This window comes from Manis javanica, chromosome 9, assembly GCF_040802235.1.
Source record: "Manis javanica isolate MJ-LG chromosome 9, MJ_LKY, whole genome shotgun sequence".
NCBI lineage: Eukaryota > Metazoa > Chordata > Mammalia > Pholidota > Manidae > Manis > Manis javanica.
Genome location: NC_133164.1, coordinates 62,707,725 through 62,735,008, shown reverse-complemented (window position 1 = coordinate 62,735,008; position 27,284 = coordinate 62,707,725). Strand labels below are relative to the sequence as shown.

Below are 27,284 nucleotides of genomic sequence, written 5' to 3'. Positions count from 1 at the left end.
TAAGGTAGGGTCCCTTTAAAGTGTCTTCTTTTATGGAGATCATTCGTATTTGTGGCTGGACCTTCACCCCAAAGTTTGCCAACTGATTTCATGTGACAGGTAGAAAGAAAATAACCGTATTTTTATGGCACACATGGTATTGCTGAAAAGGCAGTAGTTACCCATACCTAGGGCCTCTTGGTGCCCACCCTCCCCTGCTATTGAAGAAATGAACATCTTGGGCTGACCTTTTTCAGATGATTTCCTTTCATGCAGTTGGGAGTTGTAGGTTAAAGGAAGTAGCTATCTCTGGATATCTCCTTGGAATAAGACCCCTTGACACATTTTTTTAAAAATTGGGCTATAGAAATTCAGACAACTATTCCCACTGTTCCATGTTAAGATTTCAGTGCTATCTGCCAAGTAGATAGAACTGATGTAGTAGTACTATTTTTCCTTTTTCCTATTGAATTACTGTTCTTAACTGCTAAGGTACTTCTGTGTAAATAGTAAGACATGATGATTGGGCATAGAGTGTTAGTGATGGACAAGACTGTTTCTGAATTCAATATAGTTTCAATTTGATGTGATTACATTATTCTAAATATACCAGACTCTTTTTTTCAAGGTTTAAGAATACTGACAAACAACTAAATTCATAAGAATGACTACTATTACGAGGAGTATAAATTTCTTTCCCTTTATTCTTAGGATGGCTTGCGGCTTTTCATCCTTTAGGTCTGTTTAAATATAACAGAGAAGACTGCAGCCCTAAATCATCTGTTCCCCTATTAGAGCAGGTCCCTTGTCCAGGTTGTTCAGTTGTACCCGATAGTTACCTAGCATAACGCCTAGCTCATTTGCTGAATAAACTCCGTTTTGTGAAGAGCAACAAAAATTTTAAAAAATGTGCATTTATTTTTCCTGTCTACTTTATATATATACTGAGGGATTGAGTTTTGAACCTCACTAATGTTGGGTGACATTTATATAAGTATTTCCTTCGTATTATATGGAAGTCTGTATTTACGGAATAATGACCAACATATTACCCTTTACCCATTTTCCATAATTTGAGTCTTGTTTTTTCTCCTTACACTAAAATTTTTAAGCGTGGCAGCCTGGGTCTACTATACAAGGCACTAAGGATGCAAGTGGGTAAGAAAGGAGTGAGGGTGCCTATTGCAAATCTTAATTCCAAAGATCCAAGTCAGATGAAATCGATCCACATTCCTGCTAAGCATTTGTCCCAGGAGTTCTCTGCTCTGGCTCTCCAGACAAGCTGGCTAAATGCTTGAGTACTGGATTCAACCTTTCCAATTGCTAGGCACCACCTCGAGTGGGCTACACCGCGGACCCTGAGGTGAGCACTTGGGGTGCAGCGTGCTGTTCAAACCCGCTGAAGAGTTCTGACTAAAGAGTCTTGACATAAGCTACTCCATTGTATAAGTGACTTCATTTTGTAAAAGACGTCACATCAAGAAGAAGTTACAAGAGTTACAAAAATTTAACCAACACAGTTGCCAGGGCTGGCCAGATGCTCCTGGCCAGTGGAAGGTGGACGGCTCGCCCACCCGGCGGTCAGGAGTGTCACTCCACCTAGAAGGAACCGGTCCAAATGGCTGGTGAACAGGCTGAGACCAATTGCAGTAAAGGTCAGGTCATATTTAGGTCCGTCCTGCGCAAGGCCAGCTCTGCACACGACCCCATTCCTGTGTATAAAATAAGAACGAACTTGTACTTTGGGGTCTTCACCTGCCAGTGTGAGACCCCGGCGTGCTGGCTACCCAATAAACGCTCCTGCTTTTTGCATCCACGCGTCTCCCGGTTATTTGGAGGTCGATTGTATGGACCCAACACCAGCGAACCCGCGTTCACCAGTCCGTGCCTCTGCTCCTCCCTGCAGACGCTTCCCGGGTTTGCGTGGGCTCCCGGGGGCCTGACCTTCCTCCTCCGCGATCCCCGGGCCGCACAACCCGGGGTGGGGGCGGGCGGTGAGGATAAAGTTGGAAAAACTGAACTAGCTGCTGAGCGGAGCGCAGCACCGCCGCCGAAAGGCCGTCCCCACGCGCCGGGGAGGCAGAGATGTCCCCGCGCAGGAGGGGCGGGCCGGCGCGGGAGGGCGCACTTCCTGTAAAGGGGCGGCTCGCCCCTCCCGCTCCCGCGGCGGCGGGACCATTTCCTGAACCGCTGAAGCAGAGGGACGGCCGGGGCGCAGCCCTACCAACAGCGCCAAGGGCCGGGGGGGGGAGGGGCCTCAGAAGTGTGGTGGTCCCAGCGGTCGGTCAGGGACACGAGGTTCTGCGGGGTTGCGCTGCCCCAAGGGCGCTCCGAAAGAGGACGTCTCGGGGCCAGCGTGCCCGCGTGCGGCCGGGCCGGCCGGATCTCCGCTCCTCGCCGGAGCGCCCCCCCTGCCCTCCCTAGGTGGTTCCGCCCAGGAGGCCGGCGTCTCGCCCCCAGGTTGCCCTTCCCCCGGAGCGCCCGGGACTCGCCCGTGGTGGTGTCGGCGGCAGCATGTCTGTGGCGTTCGCGGCCCCGAGGCAGCGAGGCAAGGGCGAGATCACTCCCGCGGCGATCCAGAAGGTGAAGGCTCGCGGCGCCGGGCGCCAGGTCCAGCCCGCCCTCGGGAGGCACGCGGGGCCGGCCCGGGCCGCCGGGGCGGGGGCGGGCCTGCGGGGGACGGTCGCGGAGGCACCCCGATCCGCGGCCGCGCCTGAGTGGGCGGCGACCCTATCCGCTCGCCGAGTCCCGCGCGCCGGGGCTCTTCCCTGCGGGCACAAAGCCCGAGTCCCCGCCGCCGGCTCCCCTCGGGAGGGGGTGGTGCGTGCGCGGCGCGCGGGGAAGGCAGTGGGTCCGGCGGCGCCCTCCCCTGGCCCGCGCGTCGTCCCGAAGTTACTTTGGCGCGGTCTCGCCCAGCGAGCCCTGGCTGCCCGGTGCAGAACCGACTTCGGGCTGCGGAAGGCCGCCCTCGGGCGCGCGGCAAACTCAGGGAGTTGGGGCGCCCCTAGGAGAACCTGGGGGGCGCTGCAGGGGACCTAAGTACCGTCTGAGGGTAGGGCGCGGGGGGTCACCCTCAGACTCCCCTGCTCCCCTCTAGGCTCAGCCCTCTTCACACACGCCCGCAAGCACTCCTAGAGCGCCCCGTCCCGGCGCTGGGGCTGCAGTGGAGAGCCACGGCCCTGCATTAGTGGACCTACAGCCTGGAGGTGGAGAGTCTTAATGGACCCACTGCAGAGGTCGTGGTGCACAGGGAGCTACGCCCCTTTTAGAGGGTAGTGCTGCCTCTTTCGCTGCTGTGTTACTGCCGGTTAGGGAGACAAACGTCCTTTATTGTCCCCTACCCCTCGTTGCCTATGAGCAAGACAATATTCTGATTTTTAGTCAACCAGACTTTAAAAAGTTCCTTGCTAAATTTAGCAGCTTACCTTAAATATTAGTTTTGTTTTAAGCACCGGAGCAAGAATGAAAATCGAAGAAAAGTCAACTTTTAGTACCACTCAGGGCACCATTATATGCCCAATAGATTATGTTATTGACTTCTGTTTACTGCCTGTCAGGTGTGGCATTTGACATTTGCCCAACTGTGGCTTTATTTTATGAACAAACTCTCATTGCAGTGCCTTCGTATATATTGCGTTGGGCTAAATCTGCAGCCTGGCAGACATCTCCAAGTGCACACGTGCAAAAACATGCTTCTGTAGGGATACCCTTTAAAAAACAACAACAAACTTTTGGGCTGTAGTAAAGTCCTTTTTCATTTTTTCTGTTTTTTTAAAATCTTAAGATGTTTATCATGGGTGATTAATTCAGGAGACGCTGTTCAATTAGTTTTCATCCTTAGAATGAGGAGAGTAAATGGATTCTTAGTAAAGTGCGTCATTCTACAGTACAGAGAGATTGATGTTAGTCACGAAGTGGTGAAATTTTAGACTGAGGACTCTACGGAGAAGATACACTATGAAATCGTTAGGTGGGACTAATGCATTTTAAGGACACATTTTTTTGGCATCCAATGATTCTACTTAGGTAAGTGCACTTTTTGGAAGGACGTGTTAATATTTTTTTTTCCCAGCAAGTGAAGATTATGACTCATATGCAGAAGAAAAGTCACAGTTAGTGCTAAATGGATCTTTTTTTTTAAGAGTTACATTAACTGAATTACTGAGATAGAGTGATTATGCTATTATACTTCATGCTTTCATTGAATCCTGGAAGGATGGGGCAGGTTCATGAGGAACATCTACTCCTGTCCCTTGATCTTACAGATAAATCTGAGCCCCTGAAATCTTAAGTGCTCTGTGTAAAATAGCAAAGCTGGCACTAAAACGAACTGGCCTTTTAATTGCTACATCAGTATTCTTTCTCAGGGTCACTTTGCCTAGATGAATTATTTAACCTGTAGAGCCAGTATTGTTTTGAATTGTTACAAGATGACAGAATGATATATTGATTTGCTTTTTGTTCTAAACTTTTGGGACAACTTAATTATAAGGTAAGCTCATAAAGTCTGCAATAAATATTCTACATTACATGCAAAGAAATTACTGTGCTTTTATTCATATTTGGAGAATCATGAACCATACTGTATGAAACTTGGAAACTAGCAAGCTATCTCCTCAGGCCTCCGGGGCTGTCATTGTTATGTATTAACTTAATTCTGGATAAGGACAGAATTTTTCTTTACCACAAAGCACAAGAATGATGCAAAGCCAGCTTGGACTCGTAGCTTTTTGTCTTAAAAGGCTAAAGCATTTATTACAGATACCAGAGGTAATTAAATGTTTGAATACAGAAGAACCAGCTTGCCTTATCAGCTTTAGGTAATAATTCAGAGGGAGACTAATTGCAATAGTTTTATTCAAAAGTTGTTGATGAAATATATCATTCCAGAGGTGTAAATTAACAGAAAGGACCAGAGTGAACTCAGTTCCAGTGTAGATAAACATTTCTAGCAATCTGAAGGATTTTTAAAAATGTCACTTGGTGCACAAGATTTACAATAAACTTTTTCTGATTTTATTTCAGATGTTGGATGAAAATAACCATCTTATTCAGTGTATAATGGACTATCAGAATAAAGGAAAGACTTCAGAGTGTTCTCAGTAAGATTGCTATAAAATTTTTTTATATTTAATTTTCTGTATTGGTTAATTTCTTACTTTTTAATAGCTTAATTGAGATGTGCTAAACATATCCTACAAATCACCAATTTTCAAGTTTACAATTCAAGATATTTGATATAATCATCAAGTTATATATGACTCTAGTCAATTTTAAAAGTTTCATCATCCCCAGAGAGAAACCATAATCCCAAGCAGTCCCCATTCCTACCTTCTGATCCCTTACCCCTGATAAACACTAATCTGCTGTTTGTGTAAATTTGCCTGTTGTAGACATTTCATGAAAATGGATTTATGCAATAAGGGATTTTTTAAAAAAAATTTATTTTATTATTTTGGTATCATAAATCTACAATTAAATGAGGACCATTATGTTTACTACACGTCCCCCTTCACCAAGTCCCCCCCACAAACCCCATTACAGTAACTGTCCATCAGCGTAGTAAGATGCTGTAGAATCATTACTTGTCTTTGTGTTGCACAGCCCTCCCCGTGCCTCCCCAAACATTATACATGCTACTTGTAATGCCCCCTTTCTTACCCCTACCCCCTTATCGCTCCCTTCCCACCCATCCTCGCCAGTACCTTTCTCTTTGGTAACTGTTAGTCCATTGTTGGGTTCTGTGATTCTGCTGCTGTTTTGTTCCTTCAGTTTTTTCTTTGTTCTAATACTCCACATATGAGTGAAATCATTTGGTACTTGTCTTTCTCTGCCTGGCTTATTTCACTGAGCATAATACCCTCTAGTGCCATCCGTGTTGTTGCAAATGGTAGGATTTATTTTCTTCTTATGGCTGAATAATATTCCATTGTGTATATGTACCACATCTTCTTTATCCATTCATCTACTGATGAACACTTAGGTTGTTTCCATTTCTTGGCTATTGTAAATAGTGCTGCGATAAACATAGGGGTGTATCTGTCTTTTTCAAACTTGATTGCTGCGATCTTAGGGTAAATTCCTAGGAGTGGAATTCCTGGGTCAAATGGTAAGTCTGTTTTGAGCATTTTGAAGAATGTCCATACTGCTTTCCACAATGGTTGAACTAATTTACATTCCTACCAGCAGTGTAGGAGGGTTCCCCTTTCTCCACAGCCTCGCCAACATTTGTTGTTGTTTGTCTTTTGGATGGTAGCCATCCTTACTGGTGTGAGGTGATACCTCATTGTGGTTTTAATTTGTATTTCTCTGATGTCTAGTGATGTGGAGCATCTTTTCATGTGTCTGGTGGCCATCTGAATTTCTTCTTTGGAGAACTGTTCAGCTCCTCTGCCCATTTTTTAATTGGATTATTTGCTTTTTGTTTGTTGAGGTACGTGGGGTCTTTATATATTTTGGATGTCAACCCTTTATCAGATCTGTCATTTATGGATATAGTCTCCCATACTGTAGGATGCCTTTTTGTTCTATTGATGGTTTTCTTTGCTGTACAGAAGCTTTTCAGCTTGATATAGTCCCACTTGTTCATTTTTGCTTTTGTTTCTCTTGCCTGGGGAGATATGTTCATGAAGAAGTCGCTCATGTTTATGTCCGAGAGATTTTTGCCTATGTTTTTTTCTAAGAGTTTTATGGTTTCATGACTTACATTCAGGTCTTTAATCCATTTCAAATTTATTTTTGTGTATGGGGTTATACAATGATCCAGTTTCATTCTCTTACATATAGCTGTCCAGGTTTGCAAACACCAACTGTTGAAGGGGCTGTCATTTCCCCATTGTATGTCCATGGCTCCTTTTTCGTATGTTAATTAACCATACATGTATGCGTTAATGTCTGGAGTCTCTAATCTGTTCCACTGGTCTGTGGCTCTGTTCTTGTGCCAGTACCAAATTGTCTTGATTACTGTGGCTTTCTAGTAGAGCTTGAAGTTGGGGAGTGAGACCCCCCCCCCCCACTTTATTATTCCTTCTCAGGATTGCTTTGGCTATTCAGGGTCTTTGGTGGTTCCATATGAATTTTTGAACTATTTGTTCCAGTTAGTTTTTTATATTTGATAGGGATTGCATCAAATCTGTATATTGCTTTGGGCAGGATGGCCATTTTGACTATTAATTCTTCCTAGCCAAGAGCATGGGATGAGTTTCCATTAGTTAGTGTCCTTTTTAATTTCTCTTAAGAGTGTCTTGTAGTTTTTAGGATACAGGTCTTTCACTTCCTTGGTTAGGTTTATTCCTAGGTATTTTATTCTTTTTGATGCTATTGTGAATGGAATTGTTTTCCTGATTTCTCTTTCTGTTTGTTCATTGTTAGTGTGTAGGAAAGCCACAGATATCTGTGTATTAATTTTGTAACCAGCAACTTTGCTGAATTTCGATATTAGTTCTAGTAGTTTTGGAGTGGTGTCTTTAGGGTTTTTTATATACAAAATCATGTCATCTGCTAATAGTGAGCGTTTAACTTCTTCTTTACCAATGTGGATTCTTTGTATTTTCCTTTTTTTTTCTAATTGCTGTGGCTAGGACCTCCAGTACTATGTGGAATAACAGTGGGGAGAGTGGGCATCCCTGTCTTGTTCCTGATCTCAGAGGAAAAGCTTTCAGCTTCTTGCTGTTAAGTATGATGTTGGCTGTGGGTTTATCATATATGGCCTGTATTATGTTGACGTACTTGCCCTCTGTACCCATTTTGTTGAGAGTTTTTATCCTAAATGGATGTTGAATTTTGTCGAATGCTTTTTCAGCATCTATGGAGATGATCATGTGGTTTTTGTCCTTCTTTTTGTTTATGTGGTGGATGATGTTGATGGATTTCTGAATGTTGTACCATCCTTACATCCCTGAGATAAATCCCACTTGGTCATGGTGTATGATCCTCTTGATGTAATTTTGAGTTTGCTAATATTTTGTTGTGCATTTTTGCATCTATGTTCATCAGGGATATTGGTCTGTAATTTTCTTTTTTGGTTGGGTCTTTGCCTGTTTTTTGTATTAGGGTCATGCTGGCTTCATAGAATGAGTTTGGGAGTATTCCCTCCTCTTCTATTTTTTGGAAAACTTGAAGGAGAATGGGTATTATGTCTTCTCTGTATGACTGATAAAATTCTGAGGTAAATCCTTCTGGCCCGGGGGTTTGCTCTTGTGTAGTTTTTTGATTACCACTTCATTTTCATTGCTGGTAATTGGTGTGTTTAGATTTTCTTCCTTGTTCAGTCTTGGAAGTTTGTATTTTTCTAGGAAGTTGTCCATTTCTTCTAGGTTTTCCAGCTTGTTAGCATATAGATTTTTGTAGTATTCTCTAAGAATTCTTTGTATTTCTGTGGGTTCCGTCATGATTTTTCCTTTCTTGTTTCTGATTCTGTTGATGTGTGTTGATTCTCTTTTTCTCTTAATAAGTCTGGCTAAGGGCTTATCTATTTTGTTTATTTTCTCAAAGAACGTGCTCTTGGTTTCATTGATTTTTTTTTCTATTGTTTTATTCTCCTCAATTTTATTTATTTCTTCTCTTATCTTTATTACGTCCCTTCTTCTGACTCTAGACCTCATTTGTTCTTCTTTCCAATTTCAGTAATTGTGACTTTAGACTATTCATTTCGGATTGTTCTTCCTTCTTTAAATATGCCTGGATTACTATATACTTTCCTCTTAGAACTGCTTTCGCTGCATCCCACAGAAGTTGGGGCTTTGTGTTATTGTTGTCATTTGTCTCTATATATTGCTTGATCTCTGTTTTAGTTTGGTTGTTGATCCATTGTTTATTTAGGAGCATGTTGTTAAGCCTCCATGTGTTTGTGAGCCTTTTTCCTTCCTTTGTACAATTTATTTCTAGTTTCATCCCTTTGTGATCCGTGAAGTTGGTTGGTAGAATTTCAGTCTTTTGGAATTTACTGAGACTCTTTTTGTGGCCTAGTATGTGGTCTATTCTGGAAAATGTTCCATGTGCACTTGAGAAGAATGTGTATCCTGCTGCTTTTGGGTGTAGAGTTCTGTAGATGTCTATTAGGTCCATCTGTTCTAGTGTGTTGTTCAGTGTCTCTGTGTCCTTACTTACTTTCTGTCTGATGGATCTGTCCTTTGGAGTGAGTGGTGTGTTGAAGTCTCCTAAAATGAATGCATTGTGTTCTATTTCCTCCTTTAATTCTGTTAGGATTTGTTTCATGTATGTTGGTGCTCCTGTATTGGGTGCATATATATTTATAATGGTTACATCCTCTTGTTGGACTGAGCCCTTTATCATTATGTAATGTCCTTCTTTATCTCTTGTTACTTTCTTTGTTTTGAAGTCTATTTTGTCTGATACTAGTACTGCAACACCTGCTTTTTTCTCCCTGTTGTTTGTGTGAAGTATCTTTTTCCATCCCTTGACTTAGTCTGTGCATGTCTTTGGATATGAGGTGAGTCTCTTGTAAGCAGCATATAGATGGGTCCTACTTTTTTATCCATTCTTTTACAATGTGTCTTTTGATTGGTGCATTCAGTCCATTTACATTTAGCGTGATTATTGAAAGGTATGTAGTTATTGCCATTGCAGGCTTTAGATTCGTGGTTACCAAAGGTTTAAGGGTAGTTTATTTACTATCTAACCATCTAACTTAACTCATTAATTGAGCTGTTATATAAACAGAGTCGGATGATTTTTTATTTCTCTCCCTTCTTAGCCCTACTCCTCCATTATTCATATGTTAGGTGTTTCATTTTGTGCTCTTTTGTGTTTCCTTTGACTGCTTTTGTGAGTAGTTGATTTTATTTTTTGCCTTTAGCTAGTAGTTGGTTGGTCTGCTTTCTCTGCTGTGATTTTATTTTCTGTGGTGACAACTATTTAGCCTTAGAAGTGCTTCCATTTATAGCAGTCCCTCTAAAATACCCTGTAGAGGTGGTTTGTGGGAGGCAAGTTCCCTCAACTTTTGCTTGTCGGTGAATTGTTTAATCCCTGTTTCGTATTTAAATGATAGTCCTGCTGGATACAGTATCCTTGGTTCAAGGCCCTTCTGTTTCATTGCATTAAATATATCATGCCATTCTCTTCTGGCCTGTAAGGTTTCTGTTGAGAAGTCTGATGATATCCTGATGGCTTTTCCTTTGTAGGTGAACTTTTTTCTTCCTTTGGCTGTCATTAATACTCTGTCCTTGTCCCTGATCTTTGCCATTTTAATTATTATGTGTCTTGGTGTTTTCCTCCTTGTGTTGGGAGTTCTGTGTGCTTCCATGGTCTGAGAGACTATTTCCTCCCCCAGTTTGGGGAAGTTTTCAGCCATAATTTCTTCAAATACACTTTGTATCTCCTTTTCTCTGTCTTCTTCTTCTGGTAACCCTATAATGTGGATATTGTTCTGTTTGGATTGGTCAGATAGTTTTCTTAATATTCTTTCAATCCTGGGGATCCTTGTATCTCTCTCTGCCTCAGCTTCTCAGTATTCCTGTTCTCTGATTTCTGTTCCATTAACGGCCTCTTGTACCTCATCCAGTCTGCTCTTCAGTCCTTTCAGAGATTGTTTTATATCTGTATTCTCCCTCCCAACTTTATCCATTAGCTCTTGCATATTTCTATGCAGTTCCATCAGCATGGTTATGACCTTTATTTTGAATACTTTTTCAGAATGCTTGGTTAAATCTGTCTCCCCAGGCTCCCTCTTGGAGGTTGTCTGGATCAAATTCTTCTGCCTTTTCATAGCGATAGAGGTAGTCATGGGCAGTTGGCATGTGTGTCAGTGGGGAGAACAAAGTCCCTTCTTGCTGGTCACTTTCCTCTTCTGCGAGAACGGTGACCCTTGTCTGCTTGTGCTGGGCAGCTGCGCATCAACGGGTCCTCTGAGTCTGGCCCGGGCGGCTACGGAGGAGTCTCTGGGCGGTTGCTGTGGGTGCGGCCGCTCCCAGGCTGCTCCCCTGCTATGGTGGGGCCACGCCGCAGGAGGAATGGACGGGAGGGTGTTTATCACTGCGAGGGGCCTCATAGCTGTGCTGCCTCCCAGGGGGTTAGGGCAACTGGACTTCCCCGGGATTCCTAGCTGCTCAGCTGAGTGTGCTGGGACGCTTAGGTCCAGCTGTGAGGCCCCTTAATAAGGGATCTTTTTTGACTGACTTATTTCACTTAGTGTAATATTTTCAATATTCATCCATGTTGAAGCATGTATTAGTATTTCTTTACTTTTTTTTTAGTTATCATTAATCTACAGTTACATGAAGAACATTATGGTTACTAGACTCCCCCTGTCCACCAAGTCCCCCCTCACAAACACCCTTACAGTCACTGTCCATCAGCATAGTAAGATGCTGTAGAATCACTACTTGTCTTCTCTGTGTTGCACATCCCTCCCCATGCCCCCCCCCACATTATACATGCTAATCGTAAGGCCCACTTTCTTTTTCCCTGCCTTTATCCCTCCCTTCCCTCCTCTCCTGCCCAGTCCCTTTCCCTTTGGTAACCTTTAGTCCATTGTTGGGTTCTGTGATTCTGCTGCTGTTTTGTTCCTTCAGATTTCCTTTGTTCTTATACTCCATGTATGAGTGAAATCATTTGGTACTTGTCTTTCTCTGCCTGGCTTATTTCACTGAACATAATACCCTCTAGCTCCATCCATGTTGTTGCAAATGGTAGGATTTGTTTTCTTCTAATGGCTGAATAATATTCAATTGTGTATATGTACCACATCTTCTTCATCCATTCATCTATTGATGGACACTTAGGTTGCTTCCATTTCTTGGCTATTGTAAATAGTGCTGTGATAAACATAGGGGTGCATATGTCTTTTTCAAACTGGAGTGCTGCATTCTTACGGTAAATTCCTAAAAATGGAATTCCTGGGTCAAATGGTATTTCTATTTTGAGGTTTTTGAGGAACCTCCATACTGCTTTCCACAATGGTTGAACTAATTTACATTCCCACCAGCAGTGTAGGAGGGTTCCCCTTTCTCCACAACCTCGCCAACATTTGTTGTTGTTTGTCTTTTGGATGGGTGCGATCCTTACTGGTGTGAGGTGATATCTCATTGTGGTATTAATGTGCATTTCTCTGATGGCAGTCGATGTGGAGCATCTTTTCATGTGTCTGTTGGCCATCTGAATTTCTTCTTCAGAGAACTGTCTGTTCAGCTCCTCTGCACAATTTTTAAGTGGATTATTTGCTTTTTGTTTGTTGAGGTGCATGGGGGCTTTATATATTTTGGATGTCAACCCTTTATCAGATGTGTCATTTATGGATGTAGTCTCCCATACTGTAGGGTACCTTTTTGTTTTATTGATGGTTTCCTGGCTGTACAGAAGCTTTTCAGCTTGATATAGTCCCACTTGTTCATTTTTGCTTTTGTTTCCCTTGCCCAGGGAGATATGTTCATGAAGAAGTCGCTCATGTTTATGTCCAATAGATTTTTGTGTGTTTTTTTCTAAGAGTTTTATGGTTTCATGACTTACATTCAGGTCTTTGATCCATTTTGAATTTACTTTTGTGTATGGGGTTAGACAGTGATTTAGTTTCATTCTCTTACATGTAGCTGTCCAGTTTTGCCAGCACCATCTGTTGAAGAGACTGTCATTTCCCCATTGTATGTCCATGGCTCCTTTATCATATATTAATTGACCGTATATTTTGGGTTAATGTCTGGAGTCTCTAATCTGTTCCACTGGTCTGTGGCTCTGTTCTTGAGCCAGTAGCAAACTGTCTTGATTACTGTGGCTTTCTAGTATAGCTTGAAGTTGGGGAACAAGATCCCCCCCCACTTTATTCTTTCTTCTCAGGATTGCATTGGCTGTTCGGGTCTTTGGTGGTTCCATATGAATTTTTGAACTATTTGTTCTAGTTTGTTAAAGGATGTTGTTGGTTATTTGCTAGGGATTGCATCAAATCTGTATATTGCTTTGGGCAGGATGGGCACTTTGACGATATTAATTCTTCCTAGCCAAGAGTATGGGATGAGTTTCCATTTGTTAGTGTCCTCTTTAATTTCTCTTAAGAGTGTCTTATAGTTTTCAGGGTATAGGTCTTCCACTTTCTTGGTAAGGTTTATTCCTAAGTATTTTATTCTTTTTGATGCAATTGTGAATTCAATTGTTTTCCTGATTTCTCTTTCTATTAGTTCATTGTTAGTGTATAGGAAAGGCTCAGATTTCTGTGTGTCAGTTTTGTATCCTGCAACTTTGCTGTATTCTAATATCAGTTCTTGTAGGTTTGGAGTGGAGTCTTTAGGGTTTTTTATGTACAATATCATGTCATCTGCAAATAGTGACAGTTTAACTTCTTTACCAATTTGGATTCCTTGTAATTCTTTGTTTAATGTAATTGCCGTGCTTAGGACCTCCAGTACTGTGTTGAATAACAGTGGGGAGAGTGGGCATCCCTCTCTTGTTCCTGTTCTCAGAGGAAAAGCTTTCAGCTTTTCACTGTTCAGTATAATGTTGGCTTTGGGTTAATCATATATGGCCTTTATTATGTTGAGGTACTTCCCCTCTATACCCATTTTGTTGAGAGTTTTTCTCATGAATGGATGTTGAATTTTGTCGAATGCTTTTTCAGCATCTATGGAGATGATCATGTGGTTTTTGTCTTTCTTTTTGTTTATGTGGTGGATGATGTTGATGGATTTTTGGATGTTGTACCATCCTTGCATCCCTGGGATGAATCCCACTTGGTCGTGGTGTATGGTCCTTTTGATGTATTTTTGAATTCGTTTTGCTAATATTTTATTGTGTATTTTTGCATCTACTTTCATCAGGGATATTGGTCTGTAATTTTCTTTTTTGTTGTGGTGTTTGTCTGGTTTTTGTATTAGGGTGATGTTGGCTTCATAGAATGAGTTTGGGAGTATTCCCTCCTCTTATGTTTTTTGGAAAACTGTAAGGATAATGGGTATTATATTCCTCTCTGTATGTCTGATAAAATTCCATGGTAAAACCAAGTGGCCCGGGGTTTTTTTTCTTGGGTAGTTTTTCGATTACTACTTCAATATCTTTGCTGGTAATTGGTTTGTTTAGATTTGTGTTTCTTCCTTGGTCAGTCTTGGAAGGTTGTATTTTTCTAGGAAGTTGTCCGTTTCTTCTAGGTTTTCCAGCTTCTTAGCATATAGATTTTCATAGTAGTCTCTAATAATTCTTTGTTTTTCTGTTGGGTCTGTTGTGATGTTTCCTTTTTCGGGGTGAATGGTGTGTTGATGTCTCCTAAAATGAATGCATTGCATTCTATTTCCTCCTTTAGTTCTGTTAGTATTTGTTTCACATATGCTGATGCTCCTGTGTTGGGTGCATATATATTTATAATGGTTATATCCTTTTGTTGGACTGAGCCCTTTATCATTATGTCATGTCCTTCTTTATCTCTTGTTAGTTTCTTTTGAAGTATATTTTGTCTGATACTAGTACTGCAACACCTGCTTTTTTCTCCCTATTGTTTGCATGAAATATCTTTTTCCATCTCTTTATTTTTAGTCTGTACATGTCTTTGGGTTTGAGGTGAGTCTCTTCTAAACAGCATATAGATGGGTCTCGTTTTTTATCCATTCAGTGACTCTATGTATTTTGATTCGTGCATTCAGTCCATTTACATTTAGGGTGATTTTTGATAGGTATGTACTTATTTCCATTTCAGACTTTAGATTTGTGGTTACCAAAGGTTCCAGGTTTCTTTCCTTACTATCTAAGACTCTAACTTAAGTCAGTTAGTATGCTGTTATAAACACAGTCTAAAGATTCTTTTCTATTTCTCCTCCTTTTTCTTCCTCCTTCTTTCTTTATATATTAGGTATCAAATTCTGTACTTTTTGTCTATCCCTTGATTGACTTTGGGGATAGTTAATTTAATTTTGCATTTGCTTTGTAATTAGCTGTTCTACTTCCTTTACTGTGGTTTTATTACCTCTGCTAACAGCTATTCAACCTCAGGAACACTTCCATCTACAGCAGTCCCTCCAAAATAGACTGTAGAGATGCTTTGTGGGAGATAAATTCTCTCAGGTTTTGCTTATCTGGAGATTATTTAATCCCTCCTTCAAATTGAAATGATAATCTTTCCAGATAAAGTAATCTTGGTTCCAGGCCCTTTTGCTTCATGGCAATAAATGCATCATGCCACTCCCTTCTGGCCTGTAAGGTTTCTGCTGAGAAGTCTGATGTTAGCCTGATGGGCTTTCCTTTGTATGTGATCTTATTTCTCTCTCTGGCTGCTTTTAATAGTCTTCCTTATCCTTAATCTCTGCCTTTTAATTACTTTGTGTTTTGGTGTTGTCTTCCTTGGGTCCCTTGTCTTTGCAGATCTGTGAATGTCCATTGCCTGAGAGTATCTCCTTCCCCAGATTAGGGAACTTTTCATCAACTACCTCCTCAAAGACACTTTCTATCCCTTTCTCTCTCTCTTCTTATTCTGGTATCCCTGTAATGCAAATATTGTTCCATTTGGATTGGTCACACAGTCATTCTTAGAGATCCTTTTTTCTGTCTGTGCCTCAGCTTCTTTGTATTCCTTTTCTCTAGTTTCTATTTCATTTATTGTCTCCTCCACCGTATCCAACCTGCTTTTAATACCCTCCATCGTGCTGTTCAACGATTGGATCTCCGACCTGAATTCATTCCTGAGTTCTTGGATGTCTTTCCGTATCTCCATTAGAATGTTGATGATTTTTATTTTGAACTCTCTTTTGTGAAGAGTCGTGAGGTCCATATCATTTAAATCTTTCTCGGGAGTTGTATTAATAATTTTACTCTGGACAACGTTCCTTTGGCGTTTGATGTTATTATGTGGTGCCCTGTAGTGTCCAAAAGCTCTATTCTCGAGCTGCTGAGCCCCTGAAGCAATGTCGGGGGTTGCAGGGGCACGGTACTGGTCCCTGGGGGGAGGAAAGTGCTGTTCCCCGCTTCCCCACTGCTGTGCCTGTCTCCACTGCCTGAGCCAGTGGACTGGACAGATAGGTATAAGTTTTTGTCTGAGAGCAGCCGGATATGGATCCCTGCTTTCCACAAGCAGCCGGAATCCAAGTCTCCCCAGGAACTCTGCCTGCATTAACTTTCCAATCTGGTAGTCATGCGAGTCTCATGAAAGCACCATGAAGTGTAGGTTTGTGCTCCCAGAGCAGATCTCTGGAGCTAGGTATTCAGCTGTCCCAAGCCTTCCACTCCCTCCCTGCTCATTTTCTCTTCCTCCTGCTGGTGAGCTGGGGTAGGGGAGGGGCTCGGGTCCTGCGGAGCCACAGCTCTGGTACGTTACCCCATTCGGTGAGGTCTGCTCTTTTCTCTGGGTGTGTGCAGTCCGACGCCATCCTCTTTCCTGTTGGTCTCTCAGGATTAGTTGCGCCAACTATATTTTCTAATTGTATCCAGTTTTAGGAGGAAGCCTCTGTTTCTCCTCTCACACCACCATCTTTTAATTTCTTTACTTTTTATTGTTCAATAATCTTCCATTATGCAGCTGTGTCACATTTTGTTTACCCATTATTGATAGGCATTTGAGTTGTTTACACTTTTTGGCTATTACAAATAATGCTACTATATATATATATGTGAACATAAGTTGTACAACTTGTGTAACTTCTCTTGTTTTTTAAAAAATTGTTCTTTGGGATGGAGTGGGTATCATTTCCTTTTTCTGAAGATTTTTTATTGCGATATAGTTGATATACTGTATTTTATTGGTTTCAGATATGCAACACAGTGACTTGACAATTATATACGTTCCTAAATGCTTATCAGGATAAGTGTAGTTACCATATATCTATATACAAGGAAGCTACAGTATTACTCACTGTATTCCTTAGGTTGTACTTTTATCCCCATGACCAATTTATAATCAAGTATCAGTTTTTTCTTATACTCCTTATCCCACATTGTAAAATAATGATTTCAAATTTGTGTATAGTTTGATTTGTGGAAAAGTTAGATTTTCTCATATGTAGGATATTTAGTTATATCTGTGGGTGTGGTTAAGAAAGCAAAACTTGTATGTAAGAGAGAATTGGTTATCATTGATAATAGCTAAAGTTATTATTTTGGAGTGATGTGTCTGAAGTAAACTGTATCCCCTAATAAAATCCAATGTAGTGGAGCAAGTTAAATATTTTCTCAAGTGTCTCTATAGCAGCACTGTCCCAGAGAAATATATTACGAGCCACATATGTAATTTTACATTTGTTAATAGGCACATTAAAGAAGTAAAAAGAAACAGAATTTTAGTAATATACTTTATTTAACCCATTACTTCTAAAATAATATTACTATAACATAGAATCAATATAAAAATATTAATCGGATAGTTTGCATTCTTTGTCTCATACTAAGCTTTGAAATCCATTGTGTGTCTTACACATCATTTTGGATCAGCCACATTTCAGTGGGTCATGTAACTACCGTATCATACCACACAGCTCTAGAATATTTTATTTTCATCATTGCTTTGAGACACATGTGTCTTTACTAGACATCTCTGTTCTGCTCTCAAGAAGATTTTCCCAGCAACACTGTCTCTTGCTCTGCTAGGCTTTCATGCTGTGGTGGTCTCTTGCTCTCACTTGATTCTCCCTTTATCTAATTTTGAGTCTCTCTCCATTACTTTTTATTTTTCACCTTTATTTAAAATTACTTTTGAATTGAAAAAGTTTTGGTCATGGTAAAAAGAAAATCATAAAGTAAAAAAGTTTGTAGAAATAGGAGGAAGTCACCTTTTACTTCTCACTTGCATCTCTTCTCCACAGGGGAAACTACTTTTAGTGGTTTAGTACCTATCCTTCCAACGTTTTTCAGAGCCCTTACACATAGGCACTTATATCTGTATAAAGACATTGAGATAGATGTTTTGTTTTTAACAGGTTAGAATTTTATAAATGGAATGGCTGTGTCAGTGACCATGCAGAATTGCCAAATCACCCTGCAGAAAAATTGTATTGCTTTCTTCCAACCAGGCTTCAGAGCCTTGCTTTTCAGCAATCTCTGCCAGCCATCTTTAAAAAATTTTGGCACATCTGGTTGGTGAAAAGTGTTACCTTTTTCTAAAACTTTATTTTGAAATAATTCCATGCTTAAGAGAAATTACAAAGATATTAGGAAATCTCTATAGGAAATATATAGGAATGTATAGGAAATTCTATATGCCTTTCTCTGAAATACCTCAAATGTTCACTTGATAGTTACCCTGCTTTATAATTCATTTCTTCTCCATACTGTTTTTTTTAAACATTTGAGTGTGAGTTGCAGACATGATTCTCTCTTATCTTCAGTAACTTTGGTATATATTATATAAAAACAAGAACACATTCATAAGTAATCAATATAATTGCTAAAATAAAGAATGCAATACTATTACCTAAGCTTCAGACCTTTTTTAAAATTTTGCCAGCTGTCCCAATAGTGTATTTTTTAGGTTCAAGGTCCAGTGCAGGGTCAGATGTTGCATTTAGTTGTCATATGTCTTTTGAGTACACTTAAACCTGGAACTTGTCTTCAGTGTTTCTGTAACCTTTCATGATGTCATTGTTGAGAGTACAAAGCAGTTGCTTTGTGGAATGTCCTTCATTTTGGGGTCTTGACTGGTGTTCCCTCTTGATTAGGGTCACATCAGGCCCTTTTGGCAGGAGTATCACAGCTGTGATGTTGTGTCCTCAGTGCATCCTTAACTAGCTCCCAAGAAGGATTTGTCCCAAAAGTTGTGACTTTGATCACTTAGTTAAAGTAGTGCATGTGACTTTCTCTACTGTAAAATCACTATTTTTTTTCTTTATAATTCACCTGTACCTTGCTGGGGAGATAACTTGAGACAGACATGCTAGCTTCCATACAGTAATTAGAGCGTCCACCAATAACTCTTGGCTGAAACAGTTATTACTGTGGTGCTTGTCAGATGGTGACTGAGTCTATTATTTCCTTTACATTTACTTAGAATCATACTGTAAGGAGGACATTTCCCATCCCCTGCCCCCCATTCATTCATTCATATATATATATATATCTGAATGGACTTAATGAATTCTTGTATTCTTTATGTTACAGTACTGTTGCTGTATTACTTACGTTCTTTCTCAAATTGTCCCAGTTGTCCACTGGAAGCTCATCAAGCTGACTTTTTGATATGTCCCGATTATTTTATGAGCATTTTCTTATTGCAAACAGAATGTTCTAGGCTCATCTTGAACATTTTTCTACCCCAGTTTGGAATCACCTGTTTTCTTAAATCTTGATTCTTTTTTTGGTGAATGCTAAAAACTAAACCTAAACTCATCCCTAAAAAGGTGTGAGTGCTAGTACATTACATCTTATATGACCATTTCCATTTCTTTTAAATATTGTTTCTTTGATGAATCTTGTCTGTTTATGTTTGAAAATATTCTTTTAAAAAAGTTAACAAGCTGATCTGCTTTCCTTGATTAACTATGGATGGTCAGTCAGCAGTGTTAAAAGAGAGCACTACCTCAAGGCGCCCATGGGATAAAAGTTAAGAGGCTCTGATTAGAATAATCATTTTCACCTATAGCTTTTTAAAATACCAGTTAGAGCCAAGGGATTCTGTGGCATAGGACTGGTTTGGTCTCTTAAAGGACCCAGAAGTACATGACATGGATAGGAAATGTTTAGATCTAGAACTAACTTTTCCAACTCCAGTCAAAAGTTTATACCGTTTTATTCTTTATATTCTCAAGTTTTTGTATGTATATGATCATCTCCTTATTGTGTATTGGAATGAAATGTGACTTTTCAGATTTGTTTTTTAATTATGTCAGTAAATTTAATAGCGGTTATTACCTTATTCAAAGTAATTGATGTAGTGGCTCTTAGTGGAATTCCTAGGAAGTGAACTGCCTCCCATTTACTAAACCACTAATTATGGATGTTTTGGAATATTTACTAGTAGTAGGAAGTTCCTGTCACCAGACATAAAATACTGAGTATGTTTTACATCTGCCCTTAGCTTATATATAGTTGGTTTTCTTTATTAAACTATAGTAGTTTAAAAGTAAAGCATATACATTAACAAAGTAAACTGCTTCAGTGTAAAACTCTAGTAGTATTTATAGAATAAATAAATAAAAATTTTCTCAGGAAAATATTTTCTTTAATATTTATAGAAGAATCTACTGTCATTTTAATAGTCTTAGCTGAAGCTAGATTATTCTACAATATTTGCCTATTGCTTTCTAGGTGACATATAAACAAACTTTAAAAGAATATGAGTATATACTATCTTTTCATTAATGTTCTTTTTGAGCCTTGAATGATCTTAGAATAAGCTAATTTGATGAATTCTGTGAAAATACTGCAATTTTACAGAAAAGAAAACCTACTGAAGTTAGAAAAGTCCAGTTAAAAATAATCATTTTTACTTACTACCTTACATTAAGTAAAAAGATTTGGGGCTATTAGGGCAATTAGAGAAATTTGAATGGGTTCTGTGGATTAGAAGGTAATACTGTATCAGTGTTAATGTCCTCATAATGATCATTGTACTGTGATTATATAGGGGAATGTTTTTGTTTTTGGAAAGTTGACACTGATGTTGGTTCTGTACAATGACTCACGTGTGTGCTTGCATGTGTGTGTTGGCATGTGTGTTTAGAGATGGAACAAGATACACAAAATGCTAATGATGGTAATATGGAAGAAAGATACTGCAGAGTTCTTGAAACTATTCTTGAAACTGTAAGTTTGAAATTATTTCAGAACTAAAAGTTAAAAGATTTGATTGATGATAGGGGAAATGTCTTAAAGCACTCCTTAAAAGATGGTGTATTTATAGATTTTTAGAACTCCCAAGGGATGTTAGAGATACACTCTAACTCCCATTACTGTACAAATGAGGCCTTAAGAGCGAGGCAGATTAAACTGTATTTTAACATTGGCTTCTTTAGTCCTAAGCAGCATTACTAAAATCTTAAAGGGTCATGAGTAAACCATAGTCTCAGTAAGGTTTAGTATTTTTATTTTTGTTAGGGTGGCCAGCAAATCTCATACGTGAGTGTAGTGAAGCCGTACAATAAATACTCAGAGAAGAAAAGGAAAACTTGAAGGAGTGGAGTAGATGAAGTGGATTATGTCTTCTAATTAAAAATGGCTGGTTGGTTTTAAAAAAATGCAAGATTGTGGAACCCTGTCTTAAATTTCATTCAACATTTCTGTGGAACTGTGAAATGGTTCCAGCTAGTGGTGCTTATAGTGCTGTTTGAAGAATTTGAATAACAAATTAATCATTATGAAGAACTCAATTCGAGGTAATAATTTGTGGTCCTTGTTTATATAAGGATCACTATAACAATATATCATGTCGATTGAGCAATAGTGTATATGTGAGCAGGAGTATTAAGAGCATAGACTTAGTTTTAAGCCAAAAACAAAAAGGGACACAAGGACACTTTGGTGTTAGGTATGTCCCAAGGACACAAGGTGTTAGGTATGTCCCTTCCCTTGATTGTGGTGATGGTATTACAGGTTTTATATTCGTCCAGACTCATCGCATTGCACACATTAAATATGTGTGGTTCTTTGTATGTTATATCTGTATGTATATACTCAATATGTCTGTAAAAAGTAAACCAGAAAAGAGCATAAACTTGTTAAGTAGGAAACTAAGGTGAGAAAGAAGACTTTTTTCCCCAGTCAAAAAAAAGGAGTGAAACAATTTGTTTCTAATAGGAAAAAAATAATGCAGCAAATATTTTATTAGAATTCCTTTCATGGTGTCTGTTTTAGAGAACTACTTCACCAGGGAGCTATATTAGAAGACTTTATTTAGCTGAATAAAGTTCTTTTGACTTACTTTCATTATTTTAATTTGTGTCTAGTATTTATTAGTAAATAAAATTCTAAAACTAACAATTTGATGCAGGATTTAAGTTTTTATTTTGGGGGTTAACGAACACTGGTAATTGGATAACTACTAATTTTAATCTGGTTTTGCCTCAGTTTCTAAAATTATGAAGAGAGGTTTAGCAAATTAATTCCATAAGTAAGATCACAGTAAACATGTTTTAACCACTTCAGTGTACTATTGAGAACCTGCATAACTTTTAAAGTTAATCCTTAATAGTCTTGGTATCTTATTATTTCCTCTATCTCTGTGCTTTAGAATGTAATTTTTTTGTAATTGGAAACACCTATTTATTGTCTTCTCTTATCTGTTGAGTCCTAATAGATGGGCAGTGTAACCACAGTGGAAATGAATTCTCAGTCACTGCTGCAGGAGTGAGGAGGAAAAAAAATGTGTGGTTCCCCCTTCTTTCTGACATTTTAGTGTAGTATGTTGACTGTTCCTGGGTTTAAAGTTTTTGGCAACATGAAAATGACAGAGGGAAACTTACCAGTACTTTGAATTCCCTCATTCTAAATCTTTGAAAAAGCTTATATGTACTGTGTATGGAGCCAGTGTATGTCTGTTATTTCATTACTAAGCTATGCAATCTTGTGTGAGTTAACTTTCCTAAACTTCAGTCATCTGTAAAGTGGAGAAAATGTATGCCAGTGTATGTCTGTTACTTCATTACTAAGCTATGCAATCTTGTGTGAGTTAACTTTCCTAAACTTTAGTCATCTGTAACATGAAGAAAATAAGATTTTACCTCATAGTGTTGTTTTGAGGATTAAATGAGATATATAAGTATATAAAACAATTACAGTGATGGCTAGCACATGGTAAGATATTTGTTTATTCTCTTCGAATGTTTTGGGAATCATTTTTCAGAGGAACTAGGAAAAATTTGAAGTGCTATTGATGTTTAGTTAACAAATATTTTATTAAACTTGAGAAATAACTAGAATGCTGTTTGTTTTTAAGCAAATAGGAAGAAAATTATTTTTAATGTGGATGTTTGTTTCGTTCCAATAGGTATCAGCAGATGTTGCATACAAACTTGGTCTACCTTGCTACAATAGCAGATTCTAATCAAAATATGCAGTCTCTTTTACCAGCAGTAAGTACCTTTAAAATAGTGTGAAGTAGACAATCTTTATAGTTATGTATGGTATAACACATTTTTGTTGAGTGTTTTTTTAATTTTGTTTAGTAAATCCTGCCTTCCTCTGAGAACATGAAGGTATTTTCCTATATGGTCTTAAAACTTTATTGTTTTGCCTTATGTGATTTGAAAGAATTCACCTATAATTGACTCCTTCCTTGAGGAAGTTGTATCCATCTATCCACCCACATACCTCCTTATTTATTTAATTTGCTACTGCACAATTTGTAAATAAATTTGTAATATGTCAAAGCAAATCCCAGGCATCATATAATTTCATCAGTAAATACTTCAGTATGCATCTGTAGCAGACAAGGACTACCACTCACTGAACAAAATTAACCAAATTTCTTAATGTCTTATAATATCCAGGCATTTTCAATTTTCACTGATTATTTAAAAAATTGCAAGTGTTTTAATGATGGTTTGCCACAGAATGCACACAAAGTCCACGTGTTGCATTGGTTGATAATGTGTTTTAAGTCTCTTTTAATCTATATGAGTTCATCTTTTTTATTCTCCATTTATTTGTTGAAGAAACTGGGTGGTTACCTTACAGAATTTCTCACATTCTGGATTTGGCTGATTGTATCCTCACGGTCCTTTAACATGTTCTTCCATCTCATCTCTCTTATTTCCTATAAATCGATAACTAGTGGTCTTGATTGGAGTTAGGTTTGATTTTGTGTTAGAGTCTTTCCATTCTTGGTGCTGTGTATTGCCTATGGTATCTCATGAAGAGGAACATGTTTGGTTGTTCCATTTTTAGTAATATTAAGATTGCTCAGTGGGTACAGTAGACACCAGGCTGATCAATCTATTAGAAAGTTCCCCAACCATCCACATAGTGGGTTTAGCAATCATTGATGCTTGTTGACCAGGCCTGTATTTCATTTTAGAATCATGGAATAATGAATTTCTCATTTTACAGTTCCTCCAGCATGTTATTAGTTATATTTCTTTTTAAAAAAATTGATATCATTGATAACACAATCTTACCACACCCCACTGCAGTCACTGTTGATCAGTGTAGTAAGATGCTGTAGAGTCACCACTTGTCTTCTCTGTGCTATGCTGCCTTCCCCGTGCCCCTCTACATTATGTGTGCTAATCATAATGCCCTTTGATCTTCCTCCCCACACCCTTCCCTTTGGTAACCGCTAGTCCCTTCTTGGAGTCTGTGCATCTGCTGCTGTTATATTTCTTTTAAAAAGAAAGTCTTCCATCAAATACTGGGTTATATTGAAATGGAGAGTTCCTATATGAAAGTTATGATAAAGGCTTGATTCTATCCTTTCATCAGTTTTCAGAATAATGAGTTGGTTCTCAGCAACCTGCAAAGGTGACCAGTGCTTTTTATTTTATCATCATCCAAACTTATAGATTTTTATATTTTTAGTGGGTTAAAATCTGTTGCAGTTATTCTTTTGGACATTCTTAAGTTAGCTTGTCTTTGGTCAGTGGGAGCCTCTTCATTTGGTTTCTGTGTCCTTCTGGCATGATTCCAAGCTTCTTTGCTTTCTGGATTTGAGAGATCAGACTGATTATATACATACATACATATATACAAACTTCAAAATATATATATATATATTTTTTTACTTAAAATTTTTTTTTATTAAGGTATCATTGATATATACTCTTATGAAGGCTTCACAAGAAAAACAGTGTTATTACATTGACTGTTATTATTTAGTCCCTCCCCATACCCCATTGCAGTCACTGTCCACAGGGTGGTTATATTTTATGTCCAGAACTCTTCTGGCCAAGCTATTTCTTTAAGCAGTACTTTTTCAGTGGAAATAGGTATTTAGAGAACACAATTTGTGTTTTTGGAGGATTCATTAATACTGTGTTTTCATCGTTTCTAGGTAGTTTCAGTGGATAGAACTAGTAAAGACATTTTTTAGAAAAAGAAGTAAAATGCTGAATTAGTCATACTTCTATTTCAGGAAAGGGTTTTTACTTAGATTTGATTTTATGTGTTAGTATCTCTTCTGTATTACTCTAAAAATCTTAGTACCTTACTGACATTATTATAGTTGCTTATTTGCTTTATATTACTACTTACATAAAGTAATGTTAATGTAAAAATACCAAGATTACCACTAACAGTAACATGCTTGTCTTCAAGATACATCCTAGTAGGCCTATATAATCAATAAATTTTGTTTTGAATCTGAAATAATATTTTATGTAAGATTATTGCCATGAACTTGATTACCAGCTAGGTAGAATTTATTTTTGTGAATAGTGTGAGGAGTAAGTTAAATTTGATTTGTTTTCATATGGAAAGTTCAGCTTTATTTATCGGAAAAGCAAAATGTCTTTTCTCTATTTTATCATTACCACCTGTATCACTTATCAAATGTCCATGTATGTGTGGGTCTGTGTCTGATCTCTGTTCTGTTCCATTAGTCTATTATTTATAAATTCCATGAACTTGTCACCCTTGTCATAGTCTAATAAATCTTGATACATATTAGAGAAATTCTTATTCCTAATTATTTCAAGAATATCTTGGCTATTAGTCCTTTGCATTTCTGTATACATGTAAACATTGGCATGTCCTGCATAATCTTGTGATTTTTACTGAGGTTAACTTGCTTTTAAATAAGTTTGGGAAGAATCGATATCTTTACAATATTGAGTATTTCAAATCATGTTCATTGCGTATATTTTTGTTTATTTAGTCCTGTAATATCTGCCAGTGAACTTTTATGATTTTTCCCTGCAGAGGATTTACACACCTCTCATGGGACTTACTGCTAAGTACTTACTATTTTTTGAGACAATTTTAAATGGAGTTTTTGTTTTTTTAGTTTTATTTTCTAACTGCAGTTGCTGTTTACAGGGAAATACAATTGATTTTTAATTTCACAGTCTTGTTCCAACTCCTATTTCTAAAAATTTCTCTGTAGGTACTTCCAGTTTTCTATATTCACGAACATATTTGTGAATAGTGAGTTTTGCTTTTTCTTGCCAATCCTTACACCTTTTATTTCTTTCTCTTGCCTTACTTCTCTGGCTAAGACCTCCAGTACATTGCTGATTAGAAGTGGTGAGAGAGGACATCCTTGTCTTGTTCCTGATCACAAAGGGAAAGCTTTCACTGTTTGACCCTTAAGTATGATGTTTCTTGTAGTTTTTTATGTAAATGCTTTTTTATCAGATTAAGGAAGTTTCCATCTATTTCTGTTGTGTTAAGGGTTTATGTCTTGAATGGATATTGGATATTAAAGTTTATTAAATACCTTCATTGCATCTAATGAGATGATCATAAGTTTTTTCTTCTTTAATCTGTTAATGTGGTAAATTACATTGATTTACTTTTTAATGCTCAGTTTTGCCTACTTTTTCATGACCCTATTGGGTCATAATACTTAAAAAAAATTGCTGTATTCAGTTTGTTAAAATTTTGGTCAAGTGTTTTATGTCTGTGTTCATGAGTGTAATTGACCCTTAATTTTCATTTCTTATAATGCCTTTGTCTAGTTTTTATTTTGAAGTTATGCTGGCTTTATAAAATGAGCTGGAAAATTTTTCCTGATTTTTCTTATCTGGAAGAATTTACATAGTAGAGCTGCTATTTCTTAAAAGATTGGTGTAATTTTTTAGAAAAGCCATTTGCGCCTGGAGTTTTCTTCTTAAGAAGGCTTTTGTTTACTTACTCAATTTCATAGGACACCTTTTATTTTTTCTATATTTTTCTATATTTTATGAGTTGCCTGTTTTGGAAAATTGTGCTCTTTTGTATTTTATTTGAATTTTCAAATTTATTGGCATAAAATTCATGAAATAATTATATCTTTTTAATGTCCTCAGGATCTGAGGTGGTATTTTCTTTTTTCTTTTTTTCATTGTTTCATCCCCACAGCAATGAGGTTGCCTTTTATTTTATTTTATTTTATTTTTCTTTGAGAGGGCATCTCTCATATTTATTGATCAAATGGTTGTTAACAACAATAAAATTCTGTATAGGGGAGTCAATGCTCAATGCACAATCATTAATCCACCCCAAGCCTAATTCTCATCAGTCTCCAATCTTGTGAAGCATAACGAACAAGTTCTTACATGGAGAACAAATTCTTACATAGTGAATAAGTTCTTACATGGTGAACAGTACAACGGCAGTCATCACAGAAACTTTCGGTTTTGATCAGGCATTATGAACTATAAACAATCAGGTCAAATATGTATATTCGTTTGATTTTTATACTTGATTTATATGTGGATCCCACATTTCTCCCTTTATTATTATTATCATTATTATTTTTAATAAAATGCTGACGTGGTAGGTAGATGCAAGATAAAGGAAGAAAACATAGTTTAGTGTTG

General features: G+C 38.2%; 1 protein-coding gene across 5 annotated transcripts in view; it reads left to right on the top strand.

Annotated features, from left to right (window-relative positions):
- The first annotated feature begins 2,403 nt into the window (after positions 1-2,403).
- The window catches only part of SS18 (SS18 subunit of BAF chromatin remodeling complex), a 104,472-nt gene continuing 79,591 nt past the window's right edge, over positions 2,404-27,284 (top strand). For 3 of the 5 annotated variants that reach the window (XM_037025441.2, XM_073212708.1, XM_073212707.1), the window contains exons 1-3: positions 2,404-2,562; positions 5,005-5,081; positions 22,817-22,901. In XM_037025441.2, coding sequence (XP_036881336.1) covers positions 2,494-2,562; positions 5,005-5,081; positions 22,817-22,901 — 231 coding nt within the window. In that variant the 5' untranslated portion in view covers positions 2,404-2,493. The remainder of the gene's footprint in view (positions 2,563-5,004; positions 5,082-22,816; positions 22,902-27,284) is intronic. The other 2 variants (XM_073212710.1, XM_073212709.1) reach the window with 1 other exon arrangement.